General features: G+C 47.9%; 2 protein-coding genes across 7 annotated transcripts in view; both read right to left on the bottom strand.

Annotated features, from left to right (window-relative positions):
• Window positions 1-3,763, bottom strand: part of btbd11b (BTB (POZ) domain containing 11b) — a 48,791-nt gene extending 45,028 nt beyond the window's left edge. The window contains exon 1 of one of the 5 annotated variants that reach the window (XR_011346845.1): window positions 2,873-3,763. Coding sequence is in view for 4 of the 5 variants with exons in the window: in XM_069904500.1 (XP_069760601.1) it covers window positions 2,873-3,608 (736 nt within the window). In the remaining variant the exon portion in view is untranslated. The remainder of the gene's footprint in view (window positions 1-2,872) is intronic. The other 4 variants (XM_069904500.1, XM_069904501.1, XM_069904498.1 and 1 more) reach the window with 4 other exon arrangements.
• A 1,009-nt stretch (window positions 3,764-4,772) lies between these two features.
• Window positions 4,773-17,425, bottom strand: part of ric8b (RIC8 guanine nucleotide exchange factor B) — a 70,586-nt gene continuing 57,933 nt past the window's right edge. For both annotated transcript variants that reach the window (XM_069904496.1, XM_069904497.1), the window contains exons 9-10: window positions 15,021-15,140; window positions 4,773-6,244 (exon numbers count right to left, since the gene is read on the bottom strand). In XM_069904496.1, coding sequence (XP_069760597.1) covers window positions 6,124-6,244; window positions 15,021-15,140 — 241 coding nt within the window. In that variant the 3' untranslated portion in view covers window positions 4,773-6,123. The remainder of the gene's footprint in view (window positions 6,245-15,020; window positions 15,141-17,425) is intronic.

Here is a 17,425-nt window from a genome sequence, read left to right as displayed (position 1 = left end):
GGAGGGTTATGGGGTGGGGTGGTGGTGGTCATTGGGACGAGGTGGGAGATGTTCGGCATGGACTAGTAGGGCCGAACTGCCCTATTTCTGTGATGTAATTGTTATATATGCAGACCTCTAATACATTAATTACTGTGTGGAGGACTTCTCACCTCAGTATTAAACCTCTCAGCTCCTATTCTGAGACTGACCCTGCCTCAGCTGAGGGAAACCTCTCTCTGCACACCACCTTAATGTTGTGAGAAATTCAATGCCACTGACATACCTATAAATGGTAATTCTGCCTTGCCAGCAGGATAAAGAAAAAGAATCTCAGGCTTTATGTGATGCTATGTGAATGTTGAACTCAACCTGTCAAGCAGCAAACCCTGGTCAAGTGCAGAGAATTGTCCTTGCACTCCATGGCAAATATACTCTTAAACATTTAAATATTTTGCTTTCCTCCTCTGAAAAGCACCGACTGCTACCGAGTCCCTCAGCCCTTTTACTCACCATCAGTGACATCACCCTCTCCTCACATTCTGGATCCATAGGAGAGTGGCTGGAGTCCAGGCACAACCCCCTGCCTGCAGTCGCCCCTGCCCCACCCAGTGAAGCCTCCCCCCCTCCCCCCACCCAGCAGAGACCCCTCCACCTCCCACTCAGTGCAGACCCCTTCCAAACCCCACACCCCCCACGACAGACCACACTGCCCTGAAACCGACACTGCAGACCCCTTCCCCCACCCCCAGACAACCCAAACCTCCACCCCCCCACCCCCCACCCAGTGCAGACCCCGATCCTGATTTTCTCTCCAGTAACCATCACACCCCCTACCCCATCCAGCTCAACCTTGGAGCCTTGTCCCAGGCTCACCATAGCCTGCTGCGGTCTCCCCTCTCCCCTGGACTGACCATCCCCTCCCCTGGACTGACCATCCCTTGGACATTGACTGCCACCTCCCCTAAAATGACCATCCCTTGGACACTGACCGCCCCCTCCCCTGGACTGACCATCCCTTGGACACTGACCGCCCCCTCCCCTAAACTGACCATCCCTTGGACACTGACCACCCCCTCCCCTGGACTGACCATCCCTTGGACACTGACCGCCCCCTCCCCTGGACTGACCATCCCTTGGACACTGACCACCCCCTCCCCTAAACTGACCATCCCTTGGATGCTGACCATCCCTTGGACGCTGACCGCCCCCTCCCCTGGACTGACCATCCCTTGGACACTGACGACCCCCTCCCCTGGACTGACCATCCCTTGGATGCTGACCATCCCTTGGACACTGACTGCCCCTCCCCTGGACTGACCATCCCTTGGACACTGACCACCCCCTCCCCTGGACTGACCATCCCTTGGACACTGACCGCCCATCCCCTAGACTGACCATCCCTTGGACACTGACCACCCCCTCCCCTGGACTGACCATCCCTTGGACACTGACCGCCCCTCCCCTGGACTGACCATCCCTTGGACACTGACCATCCCTTGGACACTGACCGCCCCCTCCCCTAAAATGACCATCCCTTGGACACTGACCACCCCCTCCACTGGACTGACCATCCCTTGGACACTGACCACCCCCTCCCCTGGACTGACCATCCCTTGGACACTGACGACCCCCTCCCCTGGACTGACCATCCCTTGGACACTGACCGCCCCCTCCCCTGGACTGACCATCCCTTGGACACTGACGACCCCCTCCCCTGGACTGACCATCCCTTGGACACTGACTGCCCCCTCCCCTGGACTGACCATCCCTTGGACACTGACCACCCCCTCCCCTGGACTGAACATCCCTTGGACATTGACCGCCCCCTCCCCTAAACTGACCATCCCTTGGACACTGACCGCCCCCTCCCCTGGACTGACCATCCCTTGGACACTGACCGCCCCCTCCTCTGGACTGACCATCCCTTGGATGCTGACCATCCCTTGGACACTGACCGCCCCTCCCCTGGACTGACCATCCCTTGGACACTGACCACCCCCTCCCCTGGACTGACCATCCCTTGGACACTGACCGCCCCTCCCCTAGACTGACCATCCCTTGGACACTGACCACCCCCTCCCCTGGACTGACCATCCCTTGGACACTGACCGCCCCTCCCCTGGACTGATCATCCCTTGGACATTGACCGCCCCCTCCCCTAAAATGACCATCCCTTGGACACTGACCACCCCCTCCCCTGGACTGACCATCCCTTGGACACTGACGACACCCTCCCCTGGACTGACCATCCCTTGGACACTGACCGCCCCCTCCCCTGGACTGACCATCCCTTGGACACTGACGACCCCCTCCCCTGGACTGACCATCCCTTGGACACTGACCGCCCCCTCCCCTGGACTGACCATCCCTTGGACACTGACCGCCCCTCCCCTGAACTGACCATCCCTTGGACACTGACCACCCCCTCCCCTGGACTGACCATCCCTTGGACACTGACCGCCCCTCCCCTAGACTGACCATCCCTTGGACACTGACCACCCCCTCCCCTGGACTGACCATCCCTTGGACACTGACCGCCCCTCCCCTGGACTGACCATCCCTTGGACATTGACCGCCCCCTCCCCTAAAATGACCATCCCTTGGACACTGACCACCCCCTCCCCTGGACTGACCATCCCTTGGACACTGACCACCCCCTCCCCTGGACACTGACCACCCCCTCCCCTGGACTCACCATCCCTTGGACACTGACGACCCCCTCCCCTGGACTGACCATCCCTTGGACACTGACCACCCCCTCCCCTGGACTGACCATCCCTTGGACACTGACCGCCCCCTCCCCTAAACTGACCATCCCTTGGACACTGACCGCCCCCTCCCCTGGACTGACCATCCCTTGGACACTGACCGCCCCCTCCCCTGGACTGACCGTCCCCGGTGCGGACACAGTCGAGGTGCCGCTGCGGAAGACACAGGCCACGCAGGTCGGGCTGGCCGCCGAGGCAACGATCCATGTGGTGCGGGGTGACGGCGGCGGCGGAGCCGGGCGGCGGGCCGAGGCGGGCGGCCAGCTCCAGCAGCAGAGTCTCTGCGGCGGCGGCCAGGTAGACGGCAGCGTGCGGGTGGAGGCGCGGCGCCAGGCGGCCCGCCCGCATCCAGCGGAAGAAGCGGCCGACGGAGAGGCCGAGGCCACAGCGGGCCGACGGGCTGAGCTCAGCGCTCATGTCACGGCGGGACAGGGCGGCCAGGGCGGCCTCGCAGCAGCGGCGGGCGAGCGGCCAGGGCAGCACGACGCGCAGGGCGCCGCGGAGCTCGGGGCCACCGCAGCGGGCGAAGCGCCGGCTCAGCCGCTCGGCCTCGCGGGCCAGGCGCAGCAGCGGGCGGCCCAGCAAGCGCGACAGACGGAGCAGCGAGTGAGGCGGCCATCGGGCCAGCGGCTGCTCCCGGGCCAGCACGGCCCGCAGCTCGGCCACCTCCCAGGGTGGCTCAGCCAGCTCGGGCAGCCGGTCTCCGCAGGGTCCCGCCGCCCGGGCGTGATTCTCATCCTCGGGTTCCCAGCTCGGCGACGGGCTGGACGAGGGTGGCGTGTCGCCGGCACCGCCGTAGCCCGAGTCCCGGCTCACGGCCTCCAGCGGCCGACCCACCGCGTCCCCCCAGCCCGCCATCCAGGCGCGCAGGCGCAGTCCCGGCCAATCACACGTGCGATCTGGCCCACGGCTGGCCGGCTAATGCAGGCCTTCGCCTTGCTCACGTTCAAGGGCCCGCCCTCGAGCGAGCGACCGTGAGCAAACTCCCGGCCCTGATCCCCAGGCGGCTCCTGGAGGGCGCGCTCAGCACCAGCAAGGGGCGCTGCCACGACGAACGTGGCTCATTAGCTCAGGGGTAGCCACGCCCTCCCGTCGCTCCACCCTCAACAAAGCCCCGCCCACTCCACGAGGTGGAACGACCAGCTGGGACGAGGGCATTGTGGTTCTGCAACGAGATGGAGCACGTGATTGGGGGACGATGTGTCAAACGGAGTTTAATGTGGGGTCAGGCACTTCAATTACAAAAACCAGAGGTGGATCCTTGTCTCAATGCAGAGACTGCAAATGAGTGCGGTTTGGAGGGATTTGGGTGTTCTCCTGAATGAATCAGAGTTGGCAGGCAGGCGGGTCCAATACACAGCTCAGGAGGCAAACCGCACGTTGGCCTACTGCAAAGAGGCTGGAGTTGGAGTCTGGAGGCCACACTTGGAATACTCTGCCCAGCTCTGGTCCCCTCACCAAAAGAAGGATCTTGTGGCATTTGAGGGTGACCAAGAACATTCACTGGGATAATTCTGGGATACAAGGGGTGTCCCATCAGGTAAGGTTAGATAGTTTGGGTCTGTGATCCTCAGAGATTAGAGGAATGAGGGTGACTTTGTTCAAACACAACATCCTGATCGGTTCAGCAGGACAGATGTTGAGGTGTTTTCACTCTTGGGAAAGTCAGGAACAAAGGGATTCAGCTACAAGAGTCAGTCATTTAAAACTCTAGAAATGTCCTCCGGGAGGGGAATCCCTGGAATCCATCCTTGAGAGAAGTGGAAGCCACATTGGATATTTAAGGTGGAGAAGGATAAATATTTGACGTATGGAGGAGTTGTTAGTGATGAGGAACTGGCATGGAGGAATTGAGGCAAGCACAGATTATCCATCATCACACTGAATGGAGGGGTAAGACCATGGGGGACTTCCTCCCGATTTGATCTTCCTCTTTCTTCTCTCCACTGAATCTTTAATTTCAGTTCACAGGTTAGTTAGGACCACATCCCTACATTCCTCTTATCAATTACAGGAGACTGATTTATATTTAACAATCACTTTATTGATTTATATAGTCGGCCAAATTCACAAACCTTAATTATCACAAGCTCGAAAAGTAAACTTTCACACAGAAATTTTCTGTCTCAACAATTAAAGGTGTACTCTGCAACAGCCAAGGATTAGAGTTGACAGTCCAAAAGGGTATCATCCACTGTCATAACAGAGCCAGCTGTTCATCCATCAGAGGATGAACATTCGCAGGTGATGCACTTTCCAGTACATTTATTTTCTCCCTCTAAGTGGCTTTCCCCATCATTTTCATCTTTGGTTTTACAGAAAATTGCAAGAAATGTATCCGTTTTTAAAACGTTAAGAATCTTTTTTTTTAAATCCAGTAATTTCAAGACTTCTTGGTTTAACCATGGGTTGCTACTTTCCATTTCTTGCTTGTTCTAATTGTGAGGTTGATGAGCTCGTTTTAAAACATGCCTGATGTATTGTTTGGCTCTATGAATGGACACATGCAATAAATGTTCAAGATGTACACACATTCATTTGACACACACTTTTCAAACATAATGTTGAATTTAAACAGATGTCCTTTGTTGGCCATTAATCATGTCTGGATTGTTTTTAGACCTACCATGCCCTGGAATGCACATTTACAACCATCCCTTAATGTATGTATGGAGAACATCACTGAAGGTGTTGGCTTGCTCAATGCTGGTGCACAGCAGCTGATCACAAGTACCTGCTCTCCACTGCTCATCCTGACCAACAGAGCTGCTGGTCATACTTCTTAACTGTTACTTCAGCAAAACAACACACCTCAAAAAAATCAGAGATCAGATCAGTGCCTGACTTACGATCACCACTCAACAACAGTACCAAAAATAAATTAACGGCTTAATCAACCCAATGTGTGCAAAACAGCCCTTGAGTTTTTCTCCTTTAGATGTGTTGTGATAACTTCAATGTGCCCATGTCAATTTGAGTGGTTACTTCAAGTTCAAATAACGTAGGGCTTTGGAAATAATCTTGGTTCAAGGAACAAAGTTGTTGTGACCTCACAAACACTGCAAATTCTGGAGGATCTCCAGGGCTTTCGAAGCATCAGATACCAGATCTACTCATACTGGTCCATCAGGGATGCTTCCTCCCATTACAAGTAACTGGACCGTACAGAGTTGGACAAAGTTTGGAAAAGTGGTACGAACACGGAATAATTACAAGCATTTCCGGAAGTGGGGGATCATTACAGCAAAGAAATGATCTCATGTACTATCTGCATCTCATGTAGGAAACGTGCATTTGGTCGACATAACCCATGGTTTACTTATTCAAGTATCACCTGGTAAGTAGTGTTGGGGAAAGGAGTCCCCTGGTGCTGCTAGCCCTCCTGATCAGAATGTGACGTGGAATCACGATCGCTGGCGTACTCATCTGCTGCTTCCTCCAGTGGACCCATCGTACCATCCGGCTTTACCCTCATGGGTTTAATGATCTGCTCCCTGAAAGATAGAAGAAAAGGTGGTGAGTGGCAGCTTCCTTTCTGCTCTTCCCACAGCTTCCAACAAACCTCCATTCGAAGAGTCTCATTAGACTCACTAAACCAATAAAACACGGAGAGCAAAGTGAAAGTCTAATGAATCCAAAGCAGGATGTGGGCCGTTGTCTCAGAGGATGCTGACCCCATGCACAACCTGCAGCTCACATCCCTTCCCAGCTCTGAAAGCAAACTCATTAAATGCATTCAAGTAAGCAAATTTATTTAATTTCAGTAAATAGAGCAATCGCCCTCAAACACGAACCCTGTGTCACCTCCAATGCTTGCAAGTTGATTCTGACTGGCATGTTTCATTTCTGACTCCCATTGTTTAGGAAAGTTTAATTATAAAATTGTCAGTCAGTTTAATCTCTTCAAAGGAACTTTGAGCCTCTTCACAGCTAATCCAATTACATCTGCCCTGGTGCTGCTCCTTGATCTGATGATGATGGATTCTCCAATCAAAAGCATGATCTGCACCTGCTCAAATACAGCTAAATATCCAGGAAAACTCCCCATGCATGAGGTAATTATGGATTAAAATATTACATACAGAATTCATAGATGATTTAAATTTTCAAACAATTCTCATGTACAGTTGTGGCTCCTGAATCACCTCTCCAAACCTGATGTTCGATGCCTGCAGCTCCTTGAGCCTGCTCTCGTCCTGCTCTGCGGTTGGTACAGCCAGTGAACACATCATTGTCACATCCCCATCGTTCCCAGCCACTCAAATTGCCAGGATGGTGGAGTGTGCAGAGCAGCACATCTGAAGATAGGCCGTGATTGGACCTCGCTCAAGCAGTTCCATCCCTACACCCCAACACCATACATCAAACCTGCATTCTCTCCCTGACAATCTTCACCCCACTGCTAAGTCATGCACCCAAAGGCAAGTATAAACTATCAGGCATTACAGAGGGAGAAGTTGGTCAGAGGCAAAACTGAGGTGGCACATTGTGGCCTGTCCTCACACCACCCCAGATCTCACAGAGTGATCACACATTACAACCTGTCCCCAAGCAGGAAGGGGTAATATCAGGACCCTAGAACAGGGTATAGAAAGCAAGAGGTGGTGTCAAGTCCCTGGTACAGGGCACAGTGAGGGACAAGGGATGGCATCAGAACTCTGCCATAGCAGGCACATCCCTAACTGCTGTTTTTTCCAGGGGTCTATAGGTCTCTTGTGCAGACTAGAGGACCAAGAGTGCAAGAAGAATTCTCTGTGCGATGATGCTATGAGGTACCAGTATAAAGTTCACCTATCATCAGTCCCCTTGCTGACTGGTTCTCCAACTCGAGTTCAATTACATATAGAAGTGACACCTATGCCCACTATTTGTAGGCACCTCTGCTAAGGGGAAATTTCTCAATCTCTATCTTATTTATGGCCATCATATTTTTGTACACCTTAGTTAGCACTCCCCTTAGCCTTCTGTGCTCCAAGAAAAATTGTCCAGTCACTTCTTCCACTTGAAACTCTCCGTTCCAGGTAATATCCTGGGGAGTCCCCTCTGCACCGCAATCACTTCCTTTGTGGGCAGTCAGAACTGCCTCAATACTCCACCATTGATCTAATTAGATTGTTGTAAAGTTGTACCAGAAACTCCTGCTCTTCTATTCTCTCCCTGGTGCTCTATGTGCTTTCTTAACCACCTCATCTCCCTCTGCCACTCCTTCAGGGAGCCTTGGAAATCTACACCGAGATCCCTCTGTCCCTCAGTACTTCCCAGGATCCAGCTGTTCATTAAATAACCACATGAAAAGCAGGGACTCTGAAGAAGAGAGTAAGAGAGCGAGGTGAACAGATGGAGACCGGGAAGGTGAGAAGAAAGTAATCCACTAAACTTAATTTAAAACACACCATTGAAGTTAAAGAATGAGCTCTGAATTTTGTTGTCATGTTTTTGCAAAACAAACAGATCTATAGGGACGAGGAATATCCTAAACTACATCATTTATATTGAATTAGAACCTTACAAAGAAATCTGTGCTCCAAAAGGCAGGAATGCAGCTGCCGTCTCTGTCCCTGACTGGCAATACTGGAGACAGGGAACCACAAAGACTTACCCTGTGTGGGGCAGTGGGTTTAATGCGATTTTAAATGACCATAGTACAATGGGTTTTGTTTTCCCTGAATTGTGGCCAGATTGATTTTTGTGTCTCACTTCAATGCCTTTGTGAACAAAATTCAATTGGAACACCAAAATGATATATTAAACAGCTTGTGTAACACGATTACAAAATAGTTAAAGATACTGCATCCCATTGTCATGGAAATCCATAGGATTGGATAAATATTTGAATGAGAGGAATATTCAGGGCAGGGGTTTAGGCAGCAAGGAATAGGGCACAAAGATAGAACCAGATGAAGAGCAGAGCCTCAGCCCCGCCGATCCTCATCAGCATTCAGTGAGAGCACCCCGCTGATCTGTGCTTTAATGCCACGCATCCAGCTTTGTCCCAAATCCTTATTTTTCTTTTGTTTAAATAAATGTATCAACCTCAGATTTAAAATTGATAACTGATCTGGCATCAGTTGTTGTTTCCTGGTGCCAGTTTCAAATGTCTGCCACTGGGCTTATGTAGAAATGTTCCCTAACTTCATTGCTAACACATGAGTCTCAAACTGTTAGTCCTAGGCTCCAGGATGAAAAATAATTTCAATCAATTAACCTGAAAATCTTGTAAACTGCAATCAAACTATCCCATTGCCTTTTAAATTCCAAGGAACATAATCCCAGTGTAATTTCTCCATTTAAGATAACTTTGTGTTCTGGGAAATGCAAACCCAAAATGCCCCAAGACATTAAAGATTTTGTTTCCTGAACACTTTTGGGTGTATGTTATGGATTTAGGGCTGATTATCTCAAAAATCACCTTACAATTTTCCTATCACACACCACTTTTTAAAATAAAAACCTATTTTTATAATTTCCTGTCATATTTTAAGTCTACTCGTATATTCCCATGAAGCAAGCTGTTTTGGTCAGAACAAGCATGCCTGGGCATGCACTCAGTGCAGGTACTATGAAAATGTTGTCATAGGCCTAGGCATGCTTAGTCAGGATAGATGCAGACCGGCTATAAAAGCAGCTCACATATAACCATATAACCATTTACAGCACAGAACAGGCCAGTTCGGCCCTACTAATCCATGCCGTAACAAATCCCCACCCTCCTAGTCCCACTGACCAGCACCCGGTCCATACCCCTCCAGTCCTCTCCTCTCTGTGTAACTATCCAGTCTTTCCTTAAATGTAACCAATGATCCCGCCTCGACCATGTCTGTCGGAAGCTCATTCCACATCCCCACCACCCTTTGCGTAAAGAAATTTCCCCTCATGTTCCCCTTCAATCTTAAACCATGCCCTCTAGTTTGAATCTCCCCCACTCTTAATTGAAAAAGCCTATCCACATTGACTGTCTGTCCCTTTTAAAATCTTAAACAGCTCTATCAAGTCCCCTCTCAATCTTCTACGCTCCAGAGAAAAAAGCCCCAGTCTGCATAACCTTTCCCTGTAACTCAAACCTTGAAATCCTGTCAACATTCTCGTGAACCTTCTCTGCACTCTCTCTATTTTGTTTTTTTCTTTCCTATAATTTGGTGACCAAAACTGTACACAGTACTCCAAATTTGGCCTCACCAATGCCTTGTACAATTTCATCATAACCTCCCTACTCTTGAATTCAATACTCCGATTTATGAAGGCCAACATTCTAAATGCCTTCTTCACCACACCATCTACCTGAGTATCAGCCTTGAGGGTACTATTTACCATCACTCCTAAATCCCTTTGTTGCTCTGCACATCTCAATAGCCTACCATTTAATGCATATGTCCTATTTAGATTTGCCTTTCCAAAAACACCTCACACTTATCTGTATTAAATTCCATCAGCCATTTCTCAGCCCACACCTCCAGCCTTCCCAAATCACCTTTTAATCTACGGTAATCTTCCTCACTGTCCACAACACCACCAATCTTTGTATCATCCACAAACTTGCTTATCCAATTCTCCACCCCTACTTCCAGATCGTTAATATATATAACAAACAATAGTGGACCCAGGACCGATCCCTGAGAATCTCTACTAGTCACCGGCCTCCAATTGGACAAACAATTTTCTACCACTACTCTCTGACACCTCCCATCCAACCATTGCTGAATCCATTTCACTACCTCCTTATTTATACCTAATGCCTCCACCTTTTTCCATAACCTCCTGTGGGAAATTTTGTCAAAAGCTTTACTAAAGTCTAAATAGACAACATCCACAGCTTTCCCTTCATCAACCTTTTTTGTAACCCCCTCGAAAAACTCAATCAGGTTTGTCAAGCATGATCTACCCCTGACAAAACCATGCTGATTACTCCCTACAGGTACAATCCCTGTACCTCCAAATATTTGTAAATACCATCCCTCAGAACACTTTCCATCATCTTACCCACCACAGACGTCAGACTCACGGGCTTATAATTCCCAGGTTTACATTTGGACCCTTTCTTAAACAGCGGAACCACATGTGCCACCCTCCAATCCTTTGGCACTACCCGCGTGGCCAGTGACATCCTAGATATCTCTGTTAATGGCCCCACTATCTGTCCACAAGCTTCCCTGGGTGTCCTTGGAAATATTTTGTCCGGTCCCGGAGATTTATCCACCTTTATCTTTTTCAACACAGCCATCACTATCTCCTCGGTTATCCTTATATGCTTTATGACCTCCCCACTATTTTTCTTTACTTCAACTGGTTCAATATTTTTTCCCCTAGTGAATACCGAGGCAAAGAAATCATTCAAAATTTCCCCCATTTCTTCTGACTTCTCACTCAGCCTACCCTCGCTATCTACAAGGGGTCCAATTTTATCCCTCACTAATCTTTTACTTTTAATGTACCTATAGAAACCCTTTGGATTTATTTTTACTCTGTCTGCCAAAGCCTCTTCGTGCCTTTTTTTGGCCTTTCTAATTTCTTTCTTAAGATTCCTTCTACACTCCTTCAAACTCTCAGCTCCCTGCTCTTTATACCTCTTGTACACCTCCCTTTTTCTCTTAACCAAATTTCCAATATTCCTCGAAAACCAAGCCTCCCTATGACTTCCAGCCTTTTCCTTTGATCCTCACTGGGACATATCTACTCTGTACTCTCAAAATTTCTTTTTTGAATATCCTCCATTTTTTATTTACATCCTTACCTGAAAATATCCTGTCCCACTCAATACTCCCCAAATCCCTTCTTATTCCTTCGAAATTTGCTCTTCTCCAATCCAGAACCTCAACTTTAGGCCCCTCCTTGCTCTTCCCTAAAACTACCCGAAAACTAACAGAGTTATGATCACTAGACCCAATTTGTTCTCCAACATTAATGTCCGATACCTGACCTAGCTCATTCCCTAACAGGAGATCTAGTACTACACCGTCCCGAGTCGGTTCTTCTACTAATTGATTTAGAAAACAATCTTGAACACATTTGACAAACTCTAGCCCATCCAGCCCTCTAACTGTATGGGTATCCCAATCAATGTGAGGGAAGTTAAAAACATATACTGATGACGCGCATTAGATTGGTATAGATTGAATGCATGTTGATGCACATGTTCTTCAGGCAATAGCATAGTGACTGTACTTAATATTTGTTCTCTTCAGGAAGATTCAGTACACCAGAAATATCTTGTTAATGTCACAACAGCTGCAATACATTCTGTTACATTTGTGCTGAGTATATGGTTAAGGCCCAAAGACGCAGCATGACTGCACTTATTAAGAAAGCCTATGAGCTCCACTTTGGATGTAAAATTGGTGACCAAGACAAACCCTGGGCTCCTCACATTTGTTCTGCAAAATGTCCAGTCAACCTGAGAGCTTGGCATAAAAATCATTATGCGATTAAATAGTCAAAATTCAATAAAATTAATTTAATGTTTCTCTAACAGACAATTTGAAATTATCTTTGCATTCAGCTTGAAGTTGTCTATCATAATTCCCAATTTCTTTCAGGAAGCAAACCGATTGAAAGAATTTGTTGTCCAGTGTATACAGACAAACACCCTCTTCCCAGCTGTGATCACAGTATCAGCAACTTGTTATTCCAACTCCCGTTCTTCCTATGTACTGACCAGACCAGTGGAAGGCAGTCACTCACCACCACATTCTCAATGGCAGAGGCTAGTGTGGACAGGCTCCAAGTGGTGACAGGTTTGTCAGTAAGCAGCATGGACCAGATCCATAGAACATAGCAGCAGCATAGAAACAGGCCCTTCAGCCCATCTAATCTGTGCTGAATGACTGGGGTTATCAGTGACACATTCTGTAAGGACATTCCAAGAAGTGAGAGGGTAACAAGTACAGAAATTTTGGGCCTATCCTTAAGTAATTTACATATAAATGCAGCACAGTAAGGAGACCCTTCTGGCCCATGAGCCCGTGCCAACCAATTAACCCACAACTCCTGTACGTTTTCAACAGTGGGAAGAAACCGGAGCCACAGGGAAAATCCACGAACATACAAACTCCTTACAGACAGTGTGGGATTTAAACCCCGTTCCTGATTGCTGGCGCTGTAAAGGCGTTGTACCCACTACACCAATTGTGCTACCTATACTACTGAGGTTGCTTTTATCTGGCTCATGATTTTGCTGAGTGCTTGTAGGTCCATTACTTTCTTACAATGTTTCAGAGAATAAAATCTTTCTGGAAGAAAACACCTAGAATAGGAGAGGGGAGGATGCAGATCTGGGTAGGGTTTCTCGCCAGGGGTGGGGAAGGGAAACAGCATTGGGGGGGGGGGGTCTTTAGGGGAAGTTTTCAGTACTGGAGGGGGGGCTTCGCTCTGTGCTAGTTCTGCAGAACCTTGTTTATATCATTATTCATACCTCTGGACATGTTAGTCACCTCGATTCCTTGCCAACCTGTGCCACAGGCCAGGAATCCATGTAAATTAGTGCAGCCCAATTACCAGAACAGAAGCGGCAGAGACCAACACAAATGTTCAAGCCAAGCCAAGGTAACCCAGCAGTGCTGTTATCAAATGCTCTCATTAACACCATTAGTTTAATTAACAGGCTATTGAATGTGGCCACGCAGCACTGAGTTTCACCTCTTCAAAGCCCGATGAAAAGATTCGAACTATAATGTGTCACTCAATTAGAGGAAGATGCGCTCACTGAAGGATTTACCCAGGGCAACAGCTATTCAGCTTTGTTCAATCAGCAAGGTGCGGCGAGTGTAATTAATTCCAGGTATCTGTTTCACACACACACACACACACACACAACAGCCAGAAAGATAGTTGGGACAAAAGGACTGACTCAGGCTAAATGGCAATGTAAGGATGTAACCTGAACCGTGCAGGAGGCTCTCAGGAGACCTGGAGCCCCAGAGAGGAATGCAAGCAGCCTGCATGCTGCTTAATTGAGGCAGAAGCCACGCACTGCGGATGATGGAAGACTGAAATTATTATTTTTTTCTTAATTGAGACCTGCTTTCCACAAGGGGAATAGTCTGTGGACAGGGAAGAATAGCACTGAGATGCTGAAGTTATCTCAGCTGAAAGACTTGCATGTTCCTCAATAGTGGTGCAGTTTCTCCCAGAGTGCCTGATACTGTGTTCTATATTTGAAACGGATTTTATAAATTTTTTAGAAAATATTGCATGGTAACAGGCCCTTTTGACCCACATGCCTGTGCCGCCCAATTAAACCCAATTGACTTACAACCCTCAGTACATTTTGAAGGCTGCAGGAAATGGGACCCCCAGGGAAAACCCACACAGACACGAGGAGAACTTACATACTCCTTACAGACAGCGCCGGATTTGAACCCTGAACCTGATCGCTGGTGCTGTATTAGTGTTGTGCCGACCGCTACACTAACCATGCCACCCGGAGATGCAACTCGCAATTATTCAATTCATTGACCCTTCCTGGGCGAGCTGCTCGTTTGGTTTGCACATCCCTGGAGAAACATTGTTTTGTCTGGTTGTAAAAAAACTTGAACGTGAATATCCCAACTTTAACAATGTGAAATTCCCTAGTAATAAAATTCTTAAGGAAAGCAACCTCCTTGCATATCATTAAATGTCCTATGAGTAAAACATGAAAGTTTGCAGGCATCGTGACTGAAGTAAAAGTACAATACTTCAGAAACTCAGAAGGCCAAACAGTGTACTTGATGTTGCAAAGATAAAGATACATAACCAACATTTCAGCCTGGAGTCTTTCATAGATATGAGCAAAATTATCTTTAAAGTACACTGTTTGACCTGCTGAGTTTCTCCAGCATTGTGCTTTTAATTAAATGTCCCATTTACGTTTAGAGTCATCGAGTTCGACAGCACAGAAATAGGCCTTACATCCCAACTTGTCCAGACTGACCAAGCTAGTCTCATTTACATGCATTTGGTCATATCCCTCCAATCTTTTCCTATCCACATACCTGTATAAATGCCTGTTGGAATTGTCCCTGCATCTACTTCTTCCTCTGGCAGCTCGTTCCATACCCACAACCCGGTGTGTGGAGAAAAGGCATCCTCCTATCCTATCCTGTAGGATACCTTCCTTCTCCTGACCCCTTATTTTTTCCATTTTACCTCTCCATTTTTCTGGGTCCTGCCAATCAAATTCCTATATTTCTCTCCCTCCCTTTCCCCATCCATCCATTAACCTTTAGCCTTCCTTGGTTCACCCATCTCCTCCTGCTGGCCCCTATACCGCAGTAATGAGAGAAATAACAGGAATACCTGGACAGTTTGTCAAACATGTTGACGAGTTTCATAGCTTCATATTCTTTCTGTTCCTCTGTCATGCCAGCCATTGGATTAGGCATCGGATCTTCCATGTGACCAGTGATGGGGTTAATACTATGAATTAACAGGTACCAAATTAGAAGTAGAAAACCCAAAAGTAAACAACTTGCTGTTAGGTTTACATTGTTTTTTCAACATGAAGAAGAGAATAATCCCCATTCCTCTTCACATTGAAAGTTAATTCGAAGCTCTTCTATCTTTGCACTATTTCCTGGCATTCAGAATGATTGAAGCTGACTTTGCCAACAGTTTAAAGTGGTATTTTTCAAACAATCTACCCCTCACTCCTATCAAAATAACATTCACAAACAACATAATAAAGTTTACTATCAAGGAAGATAACATTGGATATATTTGGTAAGTCAGGCAGCCGCACAGGAGAAAGGAACAAAGTTAACGTCTTGGGGGTCAATGACTTTTCATTAGAATTTTCAGACATGTCACAAGTTGAAAATGATAACCGTTACTTTCTCTACACGTGTCCCCTGACCCACTGAACATTTCTAGCTTTTTCTGTTTTATTTCAGTTCTCTCTTACATTGATAGTATTTTGCTTTTGGATTTCTGCTTCTGAAAGTGAAGTGGCCAGGTTACTGGGAGTGTGGGTGCAGAGGACCAAACCCGGCAGTCCCAGTGTCCTACAATCACTCTTGCATCAGGTAGTAACTCTTTCACAGCCTTTCCATGCAGGAAATAACCTGCTCATCAAAATGCCTTTACTTGTCTGTAGGGTAATTAAAACACTAAAATCTGCAGACACTATGGTTGATGTAAAAATGCTGGAGAAACTCAGCAGGTCAAACAGTGTCCTTTATGTAGCAAAGATAAAGAAACAAAACTAACATTTCAGTCTTGAGCCCTTCATCGAGGTGTGAGCAAAATGTAGGCAGGTGCCCAAACAAAATGGTGGGGGGGGGGGGGGGGTGGAGAGGGGCACAGATACGAAGCACAGTCCCTCGCCTCCTCCCTTACTACCATTCAGGGACCCAAACAGTCCTTTAAGTGGAGCAACACTTCACTTGTGTATATGTAGGAGTGATCTACTGCATCTGGTGCTCCTGTTCTGACTTTCTCTACATTGGAGAGACTGGACGCGGACTGGGAGATCAATTCGCTGAGCACCTTCACTCAGTCCACGCCAGTGATAGGGATCTCTCAGTGGCCAGCCATTTCAATTCCATACACCACTCCTGTGCAGACATGTCTGTCCATGGCTGCATATACTGTCAAACCAAGACCACCCATAAAATGGAGGAGCAACACATGATTTTTCCCTTTGGGCACTCTCCATCTGGATGGCATTAACATAGACTTCTCAGGTTTTTGCTAGACCACTCCCCGTTCTCCCTCCCTTCCCCATCTTCTTTCCTCCAGCTCTCCAACCCTTCTCTCTCCACTCACAGAGCCATCCCCCCTCATCCCCCTGCTTGCTGGTGTGGCTCCCCCCCTTCCCCCCCATCCACCTAGTACCTCCTGCCTTTGGGACAATGCTCCTCACCCTACAACCATTTTATTTGGACGCCTTCCTACATTTTGGTCACACCTTGATGAGGGGATCAAGCCCAAAACGTTGGTTATGTTTCTTTATCTTTGCTCTATCAAGTACAATGATTAACCTGCTGAGTTTCTTCAGCGTTGTGTTTTTACTCATCTGTGGAGTGTTGAGGACAAGGGTAAGGTCATGTTGCAGCGATAGAAAACTTGGATCAGGCCACACTGGGAGTACTGTTGCCCCTTTACAGGGAGGATGCAGAGCTCTGGAAAGGGTACAGAAGAGGTTTTCCAGATGCTGTGTGGATTCGAGGGGATGAGTGATGGAGAGAGGATGGACATATGTGGGTTGTTTTTTCTGAAGTGTTGGAGGCTGAAGTGTGACCCGATAGAGGTTTGTAAATCCTGAGAGGTGTTAGTAGGTGGTCAGTCAGAATCTTTTCCCAGGTAAAAGCATTACCCGCTAGAGGATTTGTGTTTAAGGTGAGGGGGAGCAGGTTTAAGCAGCAAATGTTTTTTTATTCACCGCACAGAGAGTGATAGGTGGCTGGGACAGGCTGCCAGGAGTAGTGGAGGGACCAAATACAATAGAAACGTTTAAGAGGCTTCCAGATAACTACGTGAATAAGAAGAGGATGAAGGGATACCCATCAGCAGAGCCAGAGTGGATTTAGATATCGCGTTCAGCGCAGACATGCAGCCGAAGCACCTGTGCTGTCGTGTTCTATGGTCTCTCTTCCATCTGCTCTTTGCCACTGTCATTTATCTTTAGATTTCAGATTGATTGTCAAAGTACACATCACATACAATCCTGAGATTCTTTTTCCTGCAAGCCAGGAAAAATTACC

This window comes from Narcine bancroftii, chromosome 11 (genome assembly GCF_036971445.1).
Source record: "Narcine bancroftii isolate sNarBan1 chromosome 11, sNarBan1.hap1, whole genome shotgun sequence".
Classification (NCBI taxonomy): Eukaryota; Metazoa; Chordata; class Chondrichthyes; order Torpediniformes; family Narcinidae; genus Narcine; species Narcine bancroftii.
This window is presented reverse-complemented; position numbering and strand designations above follow the sequence as displayed.